Source organism: Vulpes vulpes, chromosome 4 (genome assembly GCF_048418805.1).
Source record: "Vulpes vulpes isolate BD-2025 chromosome 4, VulVul3, whole genome shotgun sequence".
Taxonomy (NCBI): domain Eukaryota; kingdom Metazoa; phylum Chordata; class Mammalia; order Carnivora; family Canidae; genus Vulpes; species Vulpes vulpes.
Genome location: NC_132783.1, coordinates 55,439,788 through 55,453,510, shown reverse-complemented (window position 1 = coordinate 55,453,510; position 13,723 = coordinate 55,439,788). Strand labels below are relative to the sequence as shown.

The 13,723-nt window shown below is 34.5% G+C and overlaps 1 protein-coding gene across 25 annotated transcripts in view; it reads left to right on the top strand.

Moving 5' to 3' along the window:
* The window catches only part of PTPN13 (protein tyrosine phosphatase non-receptor type 13), a 210,309-nt gene that overhangs the window by 120,186 nt on the left and 76,400 nt on the right, over positions 1-13,723 (top strand). For all 25 annotated transcript variants that reach the window (XM_025998135.2, XM_072755696.1, XM_072755686.1 and 22 more), the window contains 3 exons: positions 4,944-5,039; positions 5,429-5,522; positions 12,811-13,033. In XM_025998135.2, coding sequence (XP_025853920.2) covers positions 4,944-5,039; positions 5,429-5,522; positions 12,811-13,033 — 413 coding nt within the window. The remainder of the gene's footprint in view (positions 1-4,943; positions 5,040-5,428; positions 5,523-12,810; positions 13,034-13,723) is intronic.

The following is a 13,723-nucleotide window of genomic DNA, read 5'->3' as shown; positions in this document are numbered from 1 at the left end:
AGAACTGGAGACTTCTTTTTTTTTTTTTTTTTTTTTTTTTGCTATTCCTACTCTGTACAAATTTTATGTCTGTAAAGTAATTTATAGTTCACAGAATATTTCTGCACATATCTTTCCTCAAATACATGTATTTATACTTGAACGAGTTCTGTTCCTCCTGATTAAAAATTTTATCAATCTCAAGGGATTTTATAATATGTTCTATTTATGGATCATGTAGCATGGTATAACATAGAATATAGTGGACTCTACTGAACGTATAAAAGGTATAATCTTTAATCTCTAAAAAGTAATCCCCTCAAAGAAAGCACAGAGAAAAATACTTAATACATGAAAACATAATACTATTTTTGTTTCTCTGGTTTATTTGAAAATTGAAATATTTCATTAGGGCCATAACCTTAAAAATGCAAAGTTTAAAAATTTTTTATGGTTATATTTAGTTCCTGATGTTGTAGTTGTCTGAGTCTTACTTTCTGCATGTCACTTGTCTGAGCTTGAATATGGGTCACTTGTAAATGATGTTTTTATATTACAGTTTGTGCTGGCTTAAATTCATTTTAATGTGAAGATTGTAGATTTGAACGTTTCCTCTGAAATAGCTTTATGTAAGCTCAGAATATCGTGTAAATCTTCACAATATCCTAAATATTAAAAGTATAGTGTTCATGATCACATACTACAACTTTATATGTTTAAAGTGGTGTGAGGGGGGGGGGTGCCTGGGTAGTTCAATTGGTTAAGCGTCTGCCTTCAGCTCAGGTCATGATCTCAGGGTGTTGGAATCAAGCTCCACATCAGGCTCCCTGCCCATCAGGGAGTCTGCTTCTCCCTTTCCCTTTGCTCCTCCCCCTACTCATATTCTCTCTCTCTCTTTCCCAAATAAATACAATCTTAAAAAAAAAATAAATCTTTTAAAAAAGAAACAGAGAAAGAGGGAACACTTCCTGTTAAGTACAATGCCAGCATTACCATAATGTCAAAACCAGACAAAGATATTATGGGAAAAGAAAACTACAAATATCTCACATGAACAGCAGCATTCATAAAACTTTGTAGTATACAATAAATACTTGGGAGCATTTCATTATTTAAAAAAATAGTCTGACATTTTTTAATTAAAATAACAATCACTAGGTTTGATTTATTTAGGAGATGGATATGTGAGATGGATATTGTTCTGTTTTTGTGTCTGTGTAGAAGTCTTCATAATAATTTTTTTTTCTTTTTTAATCACTTAGTTAATACCACATTCCTGAGATCTGGACCAAATCAAAAGTGCTTATATTATGCACAGAAAACACATCGGTGGTACCTGGATCCTTCAAAAATAAAAGTTGTCAATAATGTTAAGACACCTCATGAATAATTAGGGATTACCCTTCTTCTGCATACCAGAACAGAGGATAAAAGCTGCTCTGCAACTAGTTAGTGTCTACTGGATGCTTTTCAGTAGGTCTTCTTAGAAAGCCAGGCAATGTTCCTATCAGATCATTTGATCTATAAGCATAAAATATGGCTTTCCATATATACCAATGTGAGATACACTCTTGGTAAAGGACACATTTGTAATAATTTTATGTTTGTAGCGAATTTCATAATAATTTGTGAAATGGTTAAATTTATTATTCAGAAGTGGAAAGCCCATACTTAAAAAGGCTAGCCTTTGTAAACATGACTGAGTAGTAAATATTGCCTGGGAACTTTAATCTGACCATGCCATTGCATGAAAGGAACATGGCTAGCATCATTTTAAAAGATACATTCCAGAATATAAGAAACTTACAACAGAGTCCTACACTTTAATTAACATAGACTCCACAGTGTTTGAAGAAAAAAACAAAATCTTCTCCTCTCCTTAGTAGTGCTGCAAAGCTAGTCATCCTGTCCACATTTCTGGAGTGCCAGTGCCCCATTACTATAAAGCAATAAAGCATCATAAGTCAGTGCCCTTCCTCCCCCCAGGTGTGGTCCTGAGAACATTTATAGACCAACAGTTCATCAAGGGAAAATGATTTATTTTGCTTTTAAGAGGGGATAATCAATATTACATTAATTTGTCTCACAGAAGGGACCCAAGAATTAGAAAAAGGAAAGGGAACATGGACACATGAAATAATATAAGAACAATTAGGAAACGCCACCAAAGAATGGAAATTCAATTTAAAATGTATTTACTGCCTTACAGCCACTTGGCAGAAATAGTTATGAAACAGTAAATTCATTCAGTGTGAGGTGTAAAGTTGTCATTGATGGCTTAACATCCAAGTAACTGAAGTTCTCTGTCTACCAAAAAGGCTCATTGCAACTTCGTACTTTTCTTTGTAAGGTAAAAACCATATTGCCTCTGTACATTTGAGTCCTTGTTGGTTTTATTTACTCTTCTATACCTTTCGATGCCAGGTGTGTAATTTGTTCAAGTTACCTTAGGGAAATCCTTCAAAAATTTAATATGGCAGTTCTATAACAACATAAAAAAAGTTCTTCAGTGCCTCCTGGAAAATGGCAACTGGTCTTAAGTAACCATTTAACTGTTCATTAAATTTAAATATAATTAGGAAAAAAACATTGTTTGAGGTCTTCTAAAATCCTCACAAATCATACTTCTCTTAAACCAGAGGAATTTGTAAGAAATTATCTTATTTACCATGAGACTTCCTTGTGGTAGAATGGAATCATTTTTTAAAAAGTACTAGTAAAGGGGATCCCTGGGTGGCGCAGTGGTTTAGCGCCTGCCTTTGGCCCAGGGCGCGATCCTGGAGACCTGGGATCGAATCCCACGTCGGGCTCCCGGTGCATGGAGCCTGCTTCTCCCTCTGCCTGTGTCTCTGCCTCTCTCTCTCTCTCACTGTGTGCCTATCATAAATAAATAAATAAATAAATAAATAAATAAATAAATAAATAAATAAATAAATATAAAAAATAAAAAGTACTAGTAAATATTTGGACTCTCAATCCCAAAACTCCACTAATTATGGCATTATTTCACACTCATGTTCAGTGTGTACAAAACTGAACCAAGTAGGGGTATCATGCCTACTTCTCCAGGTAACTATGGGCAACTTCCTCTCTGTCAAGTCCATGGCCATTTTTCCTTTTACTCCTCTTTTCTTTATTTAAAGCTTTGTCTCAGCATGACCTCCTAATTCTTCCAGGCCATCATCTCCATCCTGGTTCTACAAGCCTGGTTCCTATGGTGCCATTTGACTAATTCATTTATTCATCCCTTTTTCTTTTAACAATCTCTACTGAACACCCTGCAGTGCAAGGAATTATTCATTTTGTGAAGTTCCTGTTCTCAAGTTTGCAAACTAGTAAAAAAGAATCCCTCACATATATCCATTGTATGTTATCGTACATCCCAGGTCTCCCCACTCAGTTCTACGTGTTTCCCTTGGTTTTCTTTCCCTAGTGCCAAGAAAAAGCCAAAAAAAATTCTGATTGGTTCCATTGAAATTCATGCTTTCTAGCCTAATCTAAACTCTCAAAACTTTCATGTGGTTTTTACTGAATCTTATCACATTGTTCATAGCAGAATTTCCTTACTCTTCTCAAGCTCCCGGCCACTGGATCCCAGGAAGTGACACACTTTTTCCTACCAGAAGTAGACAACTTCTGATATGAGTATCTTGGGATTCCTTCTGTATTTTCACTTTTTCCCTTGTCCATCATTTCTTTCTCTTAAGAAGAAAAAGTTCTTCCTCCCTGCTGAAATGACCATTCATGTGTTTTGGGTTATTTTTTTCATCCCATTTCCTTCACATTTTTTCATCAATTGTCCCCACCATCATTTCCAACTTCCGTCTCAATCTGTAGGCTTATTATCTACTGACAAAGATCATCTCCAGACATTCCACTCTGCCACAAAGATTCAGATAACTCATTCCGTCTATATTTTTATGTTGAATTTTTAAAGTTCTATTTAAATGTTTGCGTTTTTGTATGTTTTGGGGTGTGGATGGAGAGAGGTCTGTAGTTTTCATCAAATTCTAACAAATGAATCTGTGACTCCACAATACGAAGGGCCACTGTTATAAATGTAGTCAGAGACCAGGTTATTAAAGGCTTTGAATACCAAGCTAACAAGTTTTTAAATTGTATTTTGAAGACTTTAAGAAATAATAGTAAGATGCTCAGATTTTCATTTCTGAAAAGTTCACTCTGTAATGTGAATTATAATACAAAATGAGCAAGACTACAGAAGGAGGAATCTAGGACACATGATATAATCCAGACATGAGATGAATAGTGATCTATGCTCATTAGTATGAAGAGAGGATGAATTAGAAACATTTAGAATTTTTATCTTAATGTTGTCCTGCCCACCTCATATAGAGCACACATTGCAGAACCCCACACAGCCCCCACCACCACACCCAATGCTTATTCATCTCATTCTGGTGGATCTAAACACTGTCTTGAATTTAGTATTTTGTGCTTAATACATTTTAAATTATTGAGCTTGGGACTATGTCTTTGGATTTTCTATCCCTTTTAGCATGTAAAACAATTCTACATAGTGCATTCAAACACTGCTTAATAATGATACTTACGTAGCTCTGTTCTAAGAGCTTTTCATATATTAACTCATCTAATGTTCACAGCAAACCTACCAGGTGTGCACTATTATTATACCCCCTTTCCAACTGAAGATGATGAGTCACGGGAAGGTTCAGTTACCTTCCTAAAGTGTCACACACCTGGCAAGTAGTGAGCTGAGATTCAAACCCAGGTAATCTGGTGTCAGAGTCCAGGTTCTTAACCAGTATGCCAAACTGCCTCAAAACTAGAGTCACATCATTTGAATACCATCCAGCAATTACTAAATTTAAAGCAATATATAAAATGTTCTAATCTCATAAGAGTAAATGTAACATTTTATTTTATTTATGTGGAACAATTAAGGGATTTGTTTTCTAATGTGTTTGTTTTAATCCTTTTAGAACCAATTCGAAGATATAAAACTTACCACAGTGATATCTTTAGTACCTCCAGTGAAAGTCCATCTATTATTTCCTCTGAATCAGATTTCCGACAAGGTGAGAGGCATCTGAATAACCAAACTGTTTTTAAGAAACAATGAATGTTCTTTTTCAGTAATGTTGAGATATAAGGGATCAAAAGAATAAATCTGTATAAAATTTGAAAATTATAAAAAGCTGCCGGTTACTCATTTTGACAGTATTATAGGAGCTTAAACAACAATGTAGTCATTTTCATAATAGGAAATAATTCATTGTCTTTCAAAATAACAGACTTATCGGTGAAGAGTTTAATGATATGTCATTAATTTAGTGATATGAATATGATTTATAAAACTCACCTTAATGTATCTGCTAAATGTTTGAGTTTTAAGTAAGGTTACTTCATATTTTTATCACCTATGCCATTATTTATTTTTCCATTCCTTTTTTCATTCTTTAATTAGTACAAAAAAGTGAAGCTTCCAAGAGGTTTGAATCCAACAGTGGTCTCCCAGGGGTAGATGAAAGCACAAGTCAAGGCCAGTCACAGAGACCAAGGTAAGCGATATGAAAAAAATAGTAATAATATATTTCCAGCAACAGGTGGTTTTTTTTATATATTAGAATCCAGGAGAATTATCCTCTTTTCTCTATTTTCTCAATTTTCCTTTCTTTTGCCCTCTAAAGAGGCAATTATTCGGAATTCATTTAATTATGTGAAAGACATATAGGAGTTTGAGTTTGAGCTTATTGGAATCTTTTTAAATTAGAATTGGCACCAGGGGTGCCTGGATGGCTTAGTCAGTTAAGCATCTGCCTTCACTCTGGGCCATGATCCCATGTGGGGCTCACATTGGGCTCTGCTCCTCCCTCTTGCTCTGTCTCCTCCCCCCTACTCATTTTCTCTCTCTTTCTCTCAAATAAATAAATAAAATCTTTTAAAAAAGAAAGATTTGGCTCTGATAATTTATAGTTTGTGCTTGAAATTAAAATTGTCAATATGAAGATAAAATAACTTATTAACAGGAAGTTCTAAAGGGATGGCATTAAGCATGTGAAAAGATAGTAAGCCTTGATTTCTAAAAGAATATTTTCTTTTTTGAAAGGTTGAACAGGCTCAACAAGCAGGTTTTCAGGGTGTGTTATTTGTTGAATGGATAATGAGTGGGTTACTACTAAGTAACCTATTATGTAAAAAGTTAATTATTCACTACATATTTACTAGCTAAAAGAGGTTATCTTGTATCTTTTTAAAGCCCAATTTGGGCTGTTTCAAATTCATTTTCATACTGAAATACTCAGCTTTCTTATAAGGTGTTAGATATTATTCTTGTGCTATGCTTAAGATGGTGGTATTATAGCTATATTTTGATGTATTTTGTTTAAACTGAAATGTGTCAAATCAATACTGAATATTTTCATGTGTAGGCTTTTCATGTGTGCACAGGTCCCTTACATGAATTAAAGCATATTGTTAATGTTATACATTAATTTGAAATTTGTAATTGCTGTTAGAACAAGAGGTTGCTTCAGAATTTACTCCTAAACTATGGAAATCTTTCTAATTTGATACCGTAGTTCATTTAGTTCAAGTGTCACCATATACAAAAGAATCATTTGGAGATTAACAAAAACTTGCCCCTTAGCTAATTAATTCTGGCAGACACTGTTTCACACCTGTAAACTATGAATAGACCAGGTAACCCTAGGCTAGTAATTAAAACAGACAGTTTATCTAGGGTTTAGACTCCCAAGTAATTGAATACAGTACACTAAAGTTATTCCTTTTAATATTGCAGTTTTTATTAAATTTTTATCTTTTCTCCCTTATGCATTTTAAAATAGTACATGATACTTTCCTTTGAGGAAAGTTCTAATATTCATATATCTAAAACAGTATTATATTTACATAATAGAATTTTGTATAACTAGGATCCCATTGTGATGATAACCCTGATTTGGTAATTTTGAACAAAGAGGTAAGAAAGAAATGAGGATAGGTTTATATTTGATATTATACAGTTTTCTTAAAGACACAAAAGCATTTTGGGATTAACAGCAATAAGAAGCAAATACTGAAATGCACTAAGCTCTTTGGTGAACTGAAGGTATCATTCTTATAAATTCAATTTAGAGAAAATTTATATAAATAGCATGATACTCTTTTGCTTGATGAACAGCATAAGTAAAGTAACAACTGAAGAATTATTGGTCTTATGTATTAAAAATTGATTTTTATGGTTCATTTGTTATTTAAAAACATATTCCTTCAAATAAAATTAAATCATTTTGTGAGTCTTATTTCAATTTTCTTGATAAGTTACTTTAAAAATTATGAGAGAATCTTTGTTTCGACTGTTTCTAGATTTTATTTTTAGGAGATACTAATTTTTTTTTTTTTTTACTCCAATGGTTGGGATTTTTAATTTTATTTAAATTCAGTTAATTAACATATAATGTATTACTAGTTTCAGAGGTGGAGGTCAGACATTAACTTTAAAGCCACTTTAGCTCATCAAATCATGTTCTAATGATAAACTATCTTTTATTTCACACTTTGAGAGAAAATAAACTTAATGTGGCATTCATAGCATCTCTATTAGATAGACCTACATTAAAAATTTTTTTCAAGAAGTAGATTGATAAGTCTGTGTATATGTTATATTTAATGTAAGATGCTAAACTCTACTTCTTTTAGACAATCCCACCCATTTTTCCACCCACAGAAAGACACATCAACTAAAATACTCTAAATTCCTTATTCAAATGCAGAGTTTTCTGAATGCGAACGAACAAAGGTTTCTGATAACATCCTTAACATGCTGGCACACAATTATGAGGTCCTGTTTTGTTCTTTAGGTCATATATTTGTGAGATCTATAAATAGTGCTGTATTTAGACATGTTACATTCTTCTTTATAAAAATTTCCATTCCCTTTAGCTAGAATGAAATGGAAAACCAGATCCAGGCAGTACAATTGATTTGTATCATAGGGGTGGCGGGAAATTAACAGGAAATTATGAGTCAGATACAGCAGAGTGAGTAATTTTTTGATTCTGAGTTATCAAAAGTGTCTTTCAGTGACCAAAAAGGATGTTCAAAGCTGTTTTCCAAAGAACATCTCTAAGTTTTTTCTGTGTTAACTTTTGAAGTACAATTTATACATAGTACAGTTCCCACTGCTTCTGTGCCTCTCTACTTGATGAGATAACCTGTTTTTCCAACTTAAAACAACCTGTTTATTCATTCCTAAATGATCCAGATTTTCTTAGTTTTTTGTTCATTTATTTGCTTTGTTTTTGTTGAGGTTTTATTTTGGTTTTTTTGTCTCTCAAATTTTTTAGCTTTTATAGGAACTCTACCAGATATTGTGTTGGAAGAAATAAAATGATAGTTATTTTTGGCACCTGTTTGTGACTCTGGTAGAAAATAATTTGAACAAAAACGCTAATATATTTGATGAAAATAACAGGTACAAGTTAAAATGTATAGATTTAGATTCTTATTATTATCCTTGACCCCCATTGAGAGAGCCTAAAATTACAACCTGTCATTTGCTCAAGGAATGATTGCTGTGCACCTACCATGTACTGGGAACTTTTAGGTACTAGAGATAGTCATGAACAAGACCAAAAAAAGGGGTCCTTCAGGGGAATTTCTAGGGCTGAGAGGTAGCCAATAAACCATTAAAAACAAGTAAGTAATGCCCATCAGACAATAATGGTAGTTAAAGAAAAATAAAGCAGGCTAAGGGGATAGAGAGTATGCATAGAGGCAAACAACAATCAACAAAATGAAATTTTGAATTTCTCTATTGAATGAGAGAAGATATTTGTAAGTGGTATTTCTGATAAGGGATCATATCCAAAATATATAAAGAAATTATACAACCCAACACCAAAAAAAGCCAAATAATCCAATTTATAAATGGGCAGAGGACCTGAATAGACATTTTTCCAATGAACACATACAGATGGCCAGTAGGCACAAGAAAAGATGCTCAACATTATTAATCATTAGAGAAATGCAAATCAAAATCACAATGTGGTATCACCTCACAACCTGCCAGAATGCCTAAAATAAAAAAGACAAGAACAAGTGTTGGCAAGGATGTGGAGAAAAAGAAATCCTCATGTTCAGTTGGTAAGAACATAAAGTGGTACAACCACCTTGGAAAACAGTATGGAGTTTCCTCAAAAATTTAAAAATAGAAATACCATATGATCCATAATTCCACTACTGGATATTTACCCAAAGGAAATGAAAACACCAATTTAAAAACATATGCACCTTTATGTTTACCACAACACTATTTACAGTAACCAAGATCTAGAAGCAGCCCAAGTGCCCATCAGTAGATGAAAGAATAAAGAAGACAGACACACATGCTGGAATATTACTCAGCCATCAAAAAAAAAATGTGCTCTTGCCATTTGCAACAACATGGGTGGTCCTAGAGGGTATAATGCTAAGTGAAATAAGTCAGACAGAGAAAAGACAAATACCATGTGATTTCATTTATAAGTGGAATCTAAAAAACGAAACAAATGAACAAACAACAGAAGCAGACTTATTAATACAGAAAACAAACTATTGATTGCCAAGGTGGAGAGGGAGTAAAATAATTGAAAGGGAGTAAAAGGTACAGTCCTTCAGTTATAAAATAAATAAGTAGTGGAAATGAAAATTATAGCATTGGGAATATAGTCAATAATATTGTAATAACATTGTAGGGTGACTACACTAACATGGTAAGCATTGAGTAATATAGAATTATCATATCACCATGTGGTTCACCTGAAACTAATATACCATTGTTATGAACTATACTTCAATAATAAAAAAATTTTTAATTAAAAAAGACATTTTTTAAAAAGCAGACTGAAGGGATAGAGAACGCAAAGTTGTGATGTCCAAGTTCCTTTTACCCAAGTAGGGTGATTAGAAGAGGCCTTTCCCAAGAGTTACATTTGAACAGAAAACTATTTTAAGTGACAGAGTGAACTATGCAGATATCAGGAGGTGCAGAGGGTTCCTCCCAGACAAACAGAATGACAAGAGCAGAGGCCTTGAATTATGGGAGAGGTGTTGTATGTCAGAGGAATACAGCAGGACAGTGTGGGTGCAGCAGGATGAGAGAAAAGCAGAGTGGGTAGTAAGTAGGACCCATATTATGTCATACCTCAGAAGTTTAAGTGAACACTTTGGATGTATGATGGAAAGCCATTGGGTAGCTTGAAAACATGTCTAATTTGCATTTAATGGGATTACTCTGTTCTGTTCTTTGAAGAAGACATCACAACAGTAAAAGCCCAGTTAGGAAGTAATGATGGTACTCCATTTGGATGGATATAGCACAGATTAGATTGCTAGTGATCAAGAAGAGTCAGATATAGATATTTTCAAGGTTGTGCTTTCAGGACTTGCTGCTCAATTAGATAAGGGATGTGTAGGGTAGAGGAATCAAGAATGACTCACAGTTGTGTTGTAAACAACTGGTGAATGATTGAGAAAACATTGGACGAGTGGGGAAAATATCAAGAATCTGATTTATTTGAGACATATTAGCCTAAAGATGCATATTAACATCCAACAAGAACACTCACCTAGCAAATAGAATTCAGAAGAGAGACTAAGGTGTAGGCCTATATAAGGCAATTAATTGCCATGCAACCAAATAAGATCATGTAGGTGTGAAATATATATGTAGACAAGGAGAATCTGGAGGTCTGAGCACTATTGTAGACTAACATTAGGATATTAGAAATGGAGGACGCATCAACAAAAGAGACCAAGAAGGAAAAGCCAGTAAAGTAGAAGGAAAATAAAATGATCATGGCTTTCCAGTTGGGAAATGTCTTAAGAATAGAAAGGACTGGGCACCTGAGTGGCTCAGTCGTTTAAGCATCTGACTCTTGATTTTGGCTCAGGTCATGATCTAGGGTCGTGAGATGGAGCCCCATGTCAGGCGCTATGCCTTGTGTGCAGCCTGCTTAGGATATTCTCTCTCCCTCTCTCTCTCTGCCCCTCCTCCTTCTTTCTCAAACAAAACAAAATGGGAAAGACTGAGCAATTATGTCTTTTTGTGCTTAGAGGTCAAATAAAATGAAAATCAAGAATTATCCTTTGGCTCTGACAACAAAGAGATCAGTCATTTTTGTGAACAGCTTTGATGGAGAAGTGGGGACTAAAACTATTGGTCTGAGTCCATGAGAGTGAGAGATGAAGTGGAGATAAAGCTTAAATGACAATTTGAAGAGATTTACTCTAAAAGACAGGAAAACATGGGATAGAGTCCAAAAGGGGATATAGAACCAAAGGAGGCCTTTTTTGTTGTTGTTCTGAGTAGGAAATAGTACATGATGTGTGTATTAATGAGAATAACATAGTATACAATATTATTGATGCATGTAAGAGGATTACTGCAGGAGTAAAGTCTGAGTAGGAGACGAGATGGAATTCCATGCCCAGTAGAGATATCGGGCCTATGTAAGTAAGTGTGCAGAAGATCCATCACTGTTACAGAAGAGAAGGCAAAGCAGATGGATGTAGATCTGGAAAGTTTGGTCATAGAAGGATGAGGAAGTTATTTCCTGATTGCTTCTTAGTTCACAAAGAAAACTGAGGAAAGGTTGTCAGAAGAGGGGGAGAGTATTTGAGCTTTGAAAAAGAGAAGAAGGTATAAAATAGTTCTCAAAGAAAACGAGTTGCCAGGAAGTGCTGAGAGCCCATTGAGATTGGTCAGCGTAGTTCCACAGTTGCATGAGAGTTGAGATTATTTGCAAAGGAATAATTTTAATGATGGGCCTTCGAATTCAAGCAGTGTAAGGGCAACAGAGGGGAAATAGAGAAAGCAGTGGAGTCAATGAATTATTTGAAGAAGGGTATTAAAAGTAGTGAGCTCAAAAAAGAAGATTATATGGAGAAGCTATTGGAGGATAGAAATAGGACATTTTAGGGGTAGTGCTGTTATTGTTTATAGGCAATATAACCATGGGAGTAGATAGCTGGCCGGCGGAGGTGGAGTGCTGGAGGACTTCTCAGTCTGTGTAATACCATCTTGAATGATGACAGGAGTACTAATGGAGAAAGGACTGAGTTAAGCACTTAAATTTTTAATGAATACAGGAGACTTGACCAACAGGATGGTAAATGTCTAGAGCAAAAGCAGAGCAGTGGATTAAGCAATTTCATAGCATGTACTTCAGGGGAAGCTGGAGGCTATTGTCAGTCAGCAATGTTCTGGAAGCTGAAATAAGAATTAAAGGGAATCTAGGGGCATTTGGGTTGCACAGTCAGTTGAGCATCCGACTCTTGGTTTTAGCTAGGGTTGCGGTCTTGGGATTGTGAGATCCAGCCCTGTGTCAGGCTCCATGCTCAGCATAGAGTCTGCCTCAGATTCCTTCTCTGTCTCCCTCTGCCCTCCTGCTTGTGCTTGCTCTTCATCTCTCTCTCTCTCTCTCTCTCTTTCTCTCTCTCTCTCTCTCTCAAATAAATAAATACATAAATCTTTAAAAAAAAAAAATTAAGGGGAAACTCTATCTCCTCTCCCGGCCCAATGGTATAGGACTATAAGAATAAACAGGCCCATCTGAAGAGAACTGCAGTGGAAGCAGTTTTCAGAGGATGCTAAAATGTTCAGAAAAGAGGAGGAGCATATAGATTTATTCAGTGAAAATGGGACAGCATGCTATATTGATTGATTAAAAGTAGGATTGAATGTTACTGCAAGAGTTCTTCTCAGATGACAAAATAAAAATTGTTTAAATTCTGGATACCTTGCTTAACCTGTTTTTCTTTCTTGACTAGACTTAAAATCATTCTTTTCTTCTCTTTTCTATATAGTAGACAATATGAAACACCCCTGGAAGGCAATGTAATTAATCAAGAGATTATGCTAAAACGGCAAGAAGAAGAAATGATGCAGCTGCAAGCCAGAATGGCCCTTAGACAGTCTCGGCTGAGCCTGTATCCAGGAGACACAATCAAAGCCTCTATGCTTGACATCAGCAGGGATCCCTTAAGAGAAATGGCCCTTGAAACAGCCATGACCCAAAGAAAACTGAGGGTAAGTTAGTTCTGAGGTTACTGCATTTATAATTCGGCCTCACAGGGAATTTTTTTTTTTTAAGTTTTTACTTAAATTCCAGTTAGTTAACATACTCACAGGAAAATGTTATGCAAAACATTTTCAAATTCTATAGATGTCCTAAAGTTTCCTGTAGATGAAATAAAAATCCCATATTAATTCCCTTGGTGTTAAATATCATGTTGGTTGATATTAAAATAAATATTTAGTTGTTTCATCATTTCATTTTTAAAATAACATTAGATGGGTTTAGAATATCTTAACTATATATTTTAAAAGCATATTCATGATCCTTAAAGTCAACTGGATTTATTCAGTATTGTAGGGGATTATCTTAATATTAAGAAATGTGTTATCCCACAAACCAGAAGATCAAGAATAGAGAGTTCAGGGTTGGTTCAGAAGCTCAAGAATGTTATCAGATACATTCCAACTTTCTGCTCTGCCATTCTCAGAATTTTGATAGTGATTTACTTTGTAATCAAAAGATGATCACATGAGCTTCAAGCATCATATCTTTGTATTATAATATTGAAAGACAAAAGGAACAAATCTACATCTTATATCAGAGATTTTTTTTAAAATGTGTTTAATTTTTCTTTCAACATATGTCCTATATATTTTTACAAACATAAGCTCAAAATGAACAGCCGTCTCATGTAAAATATG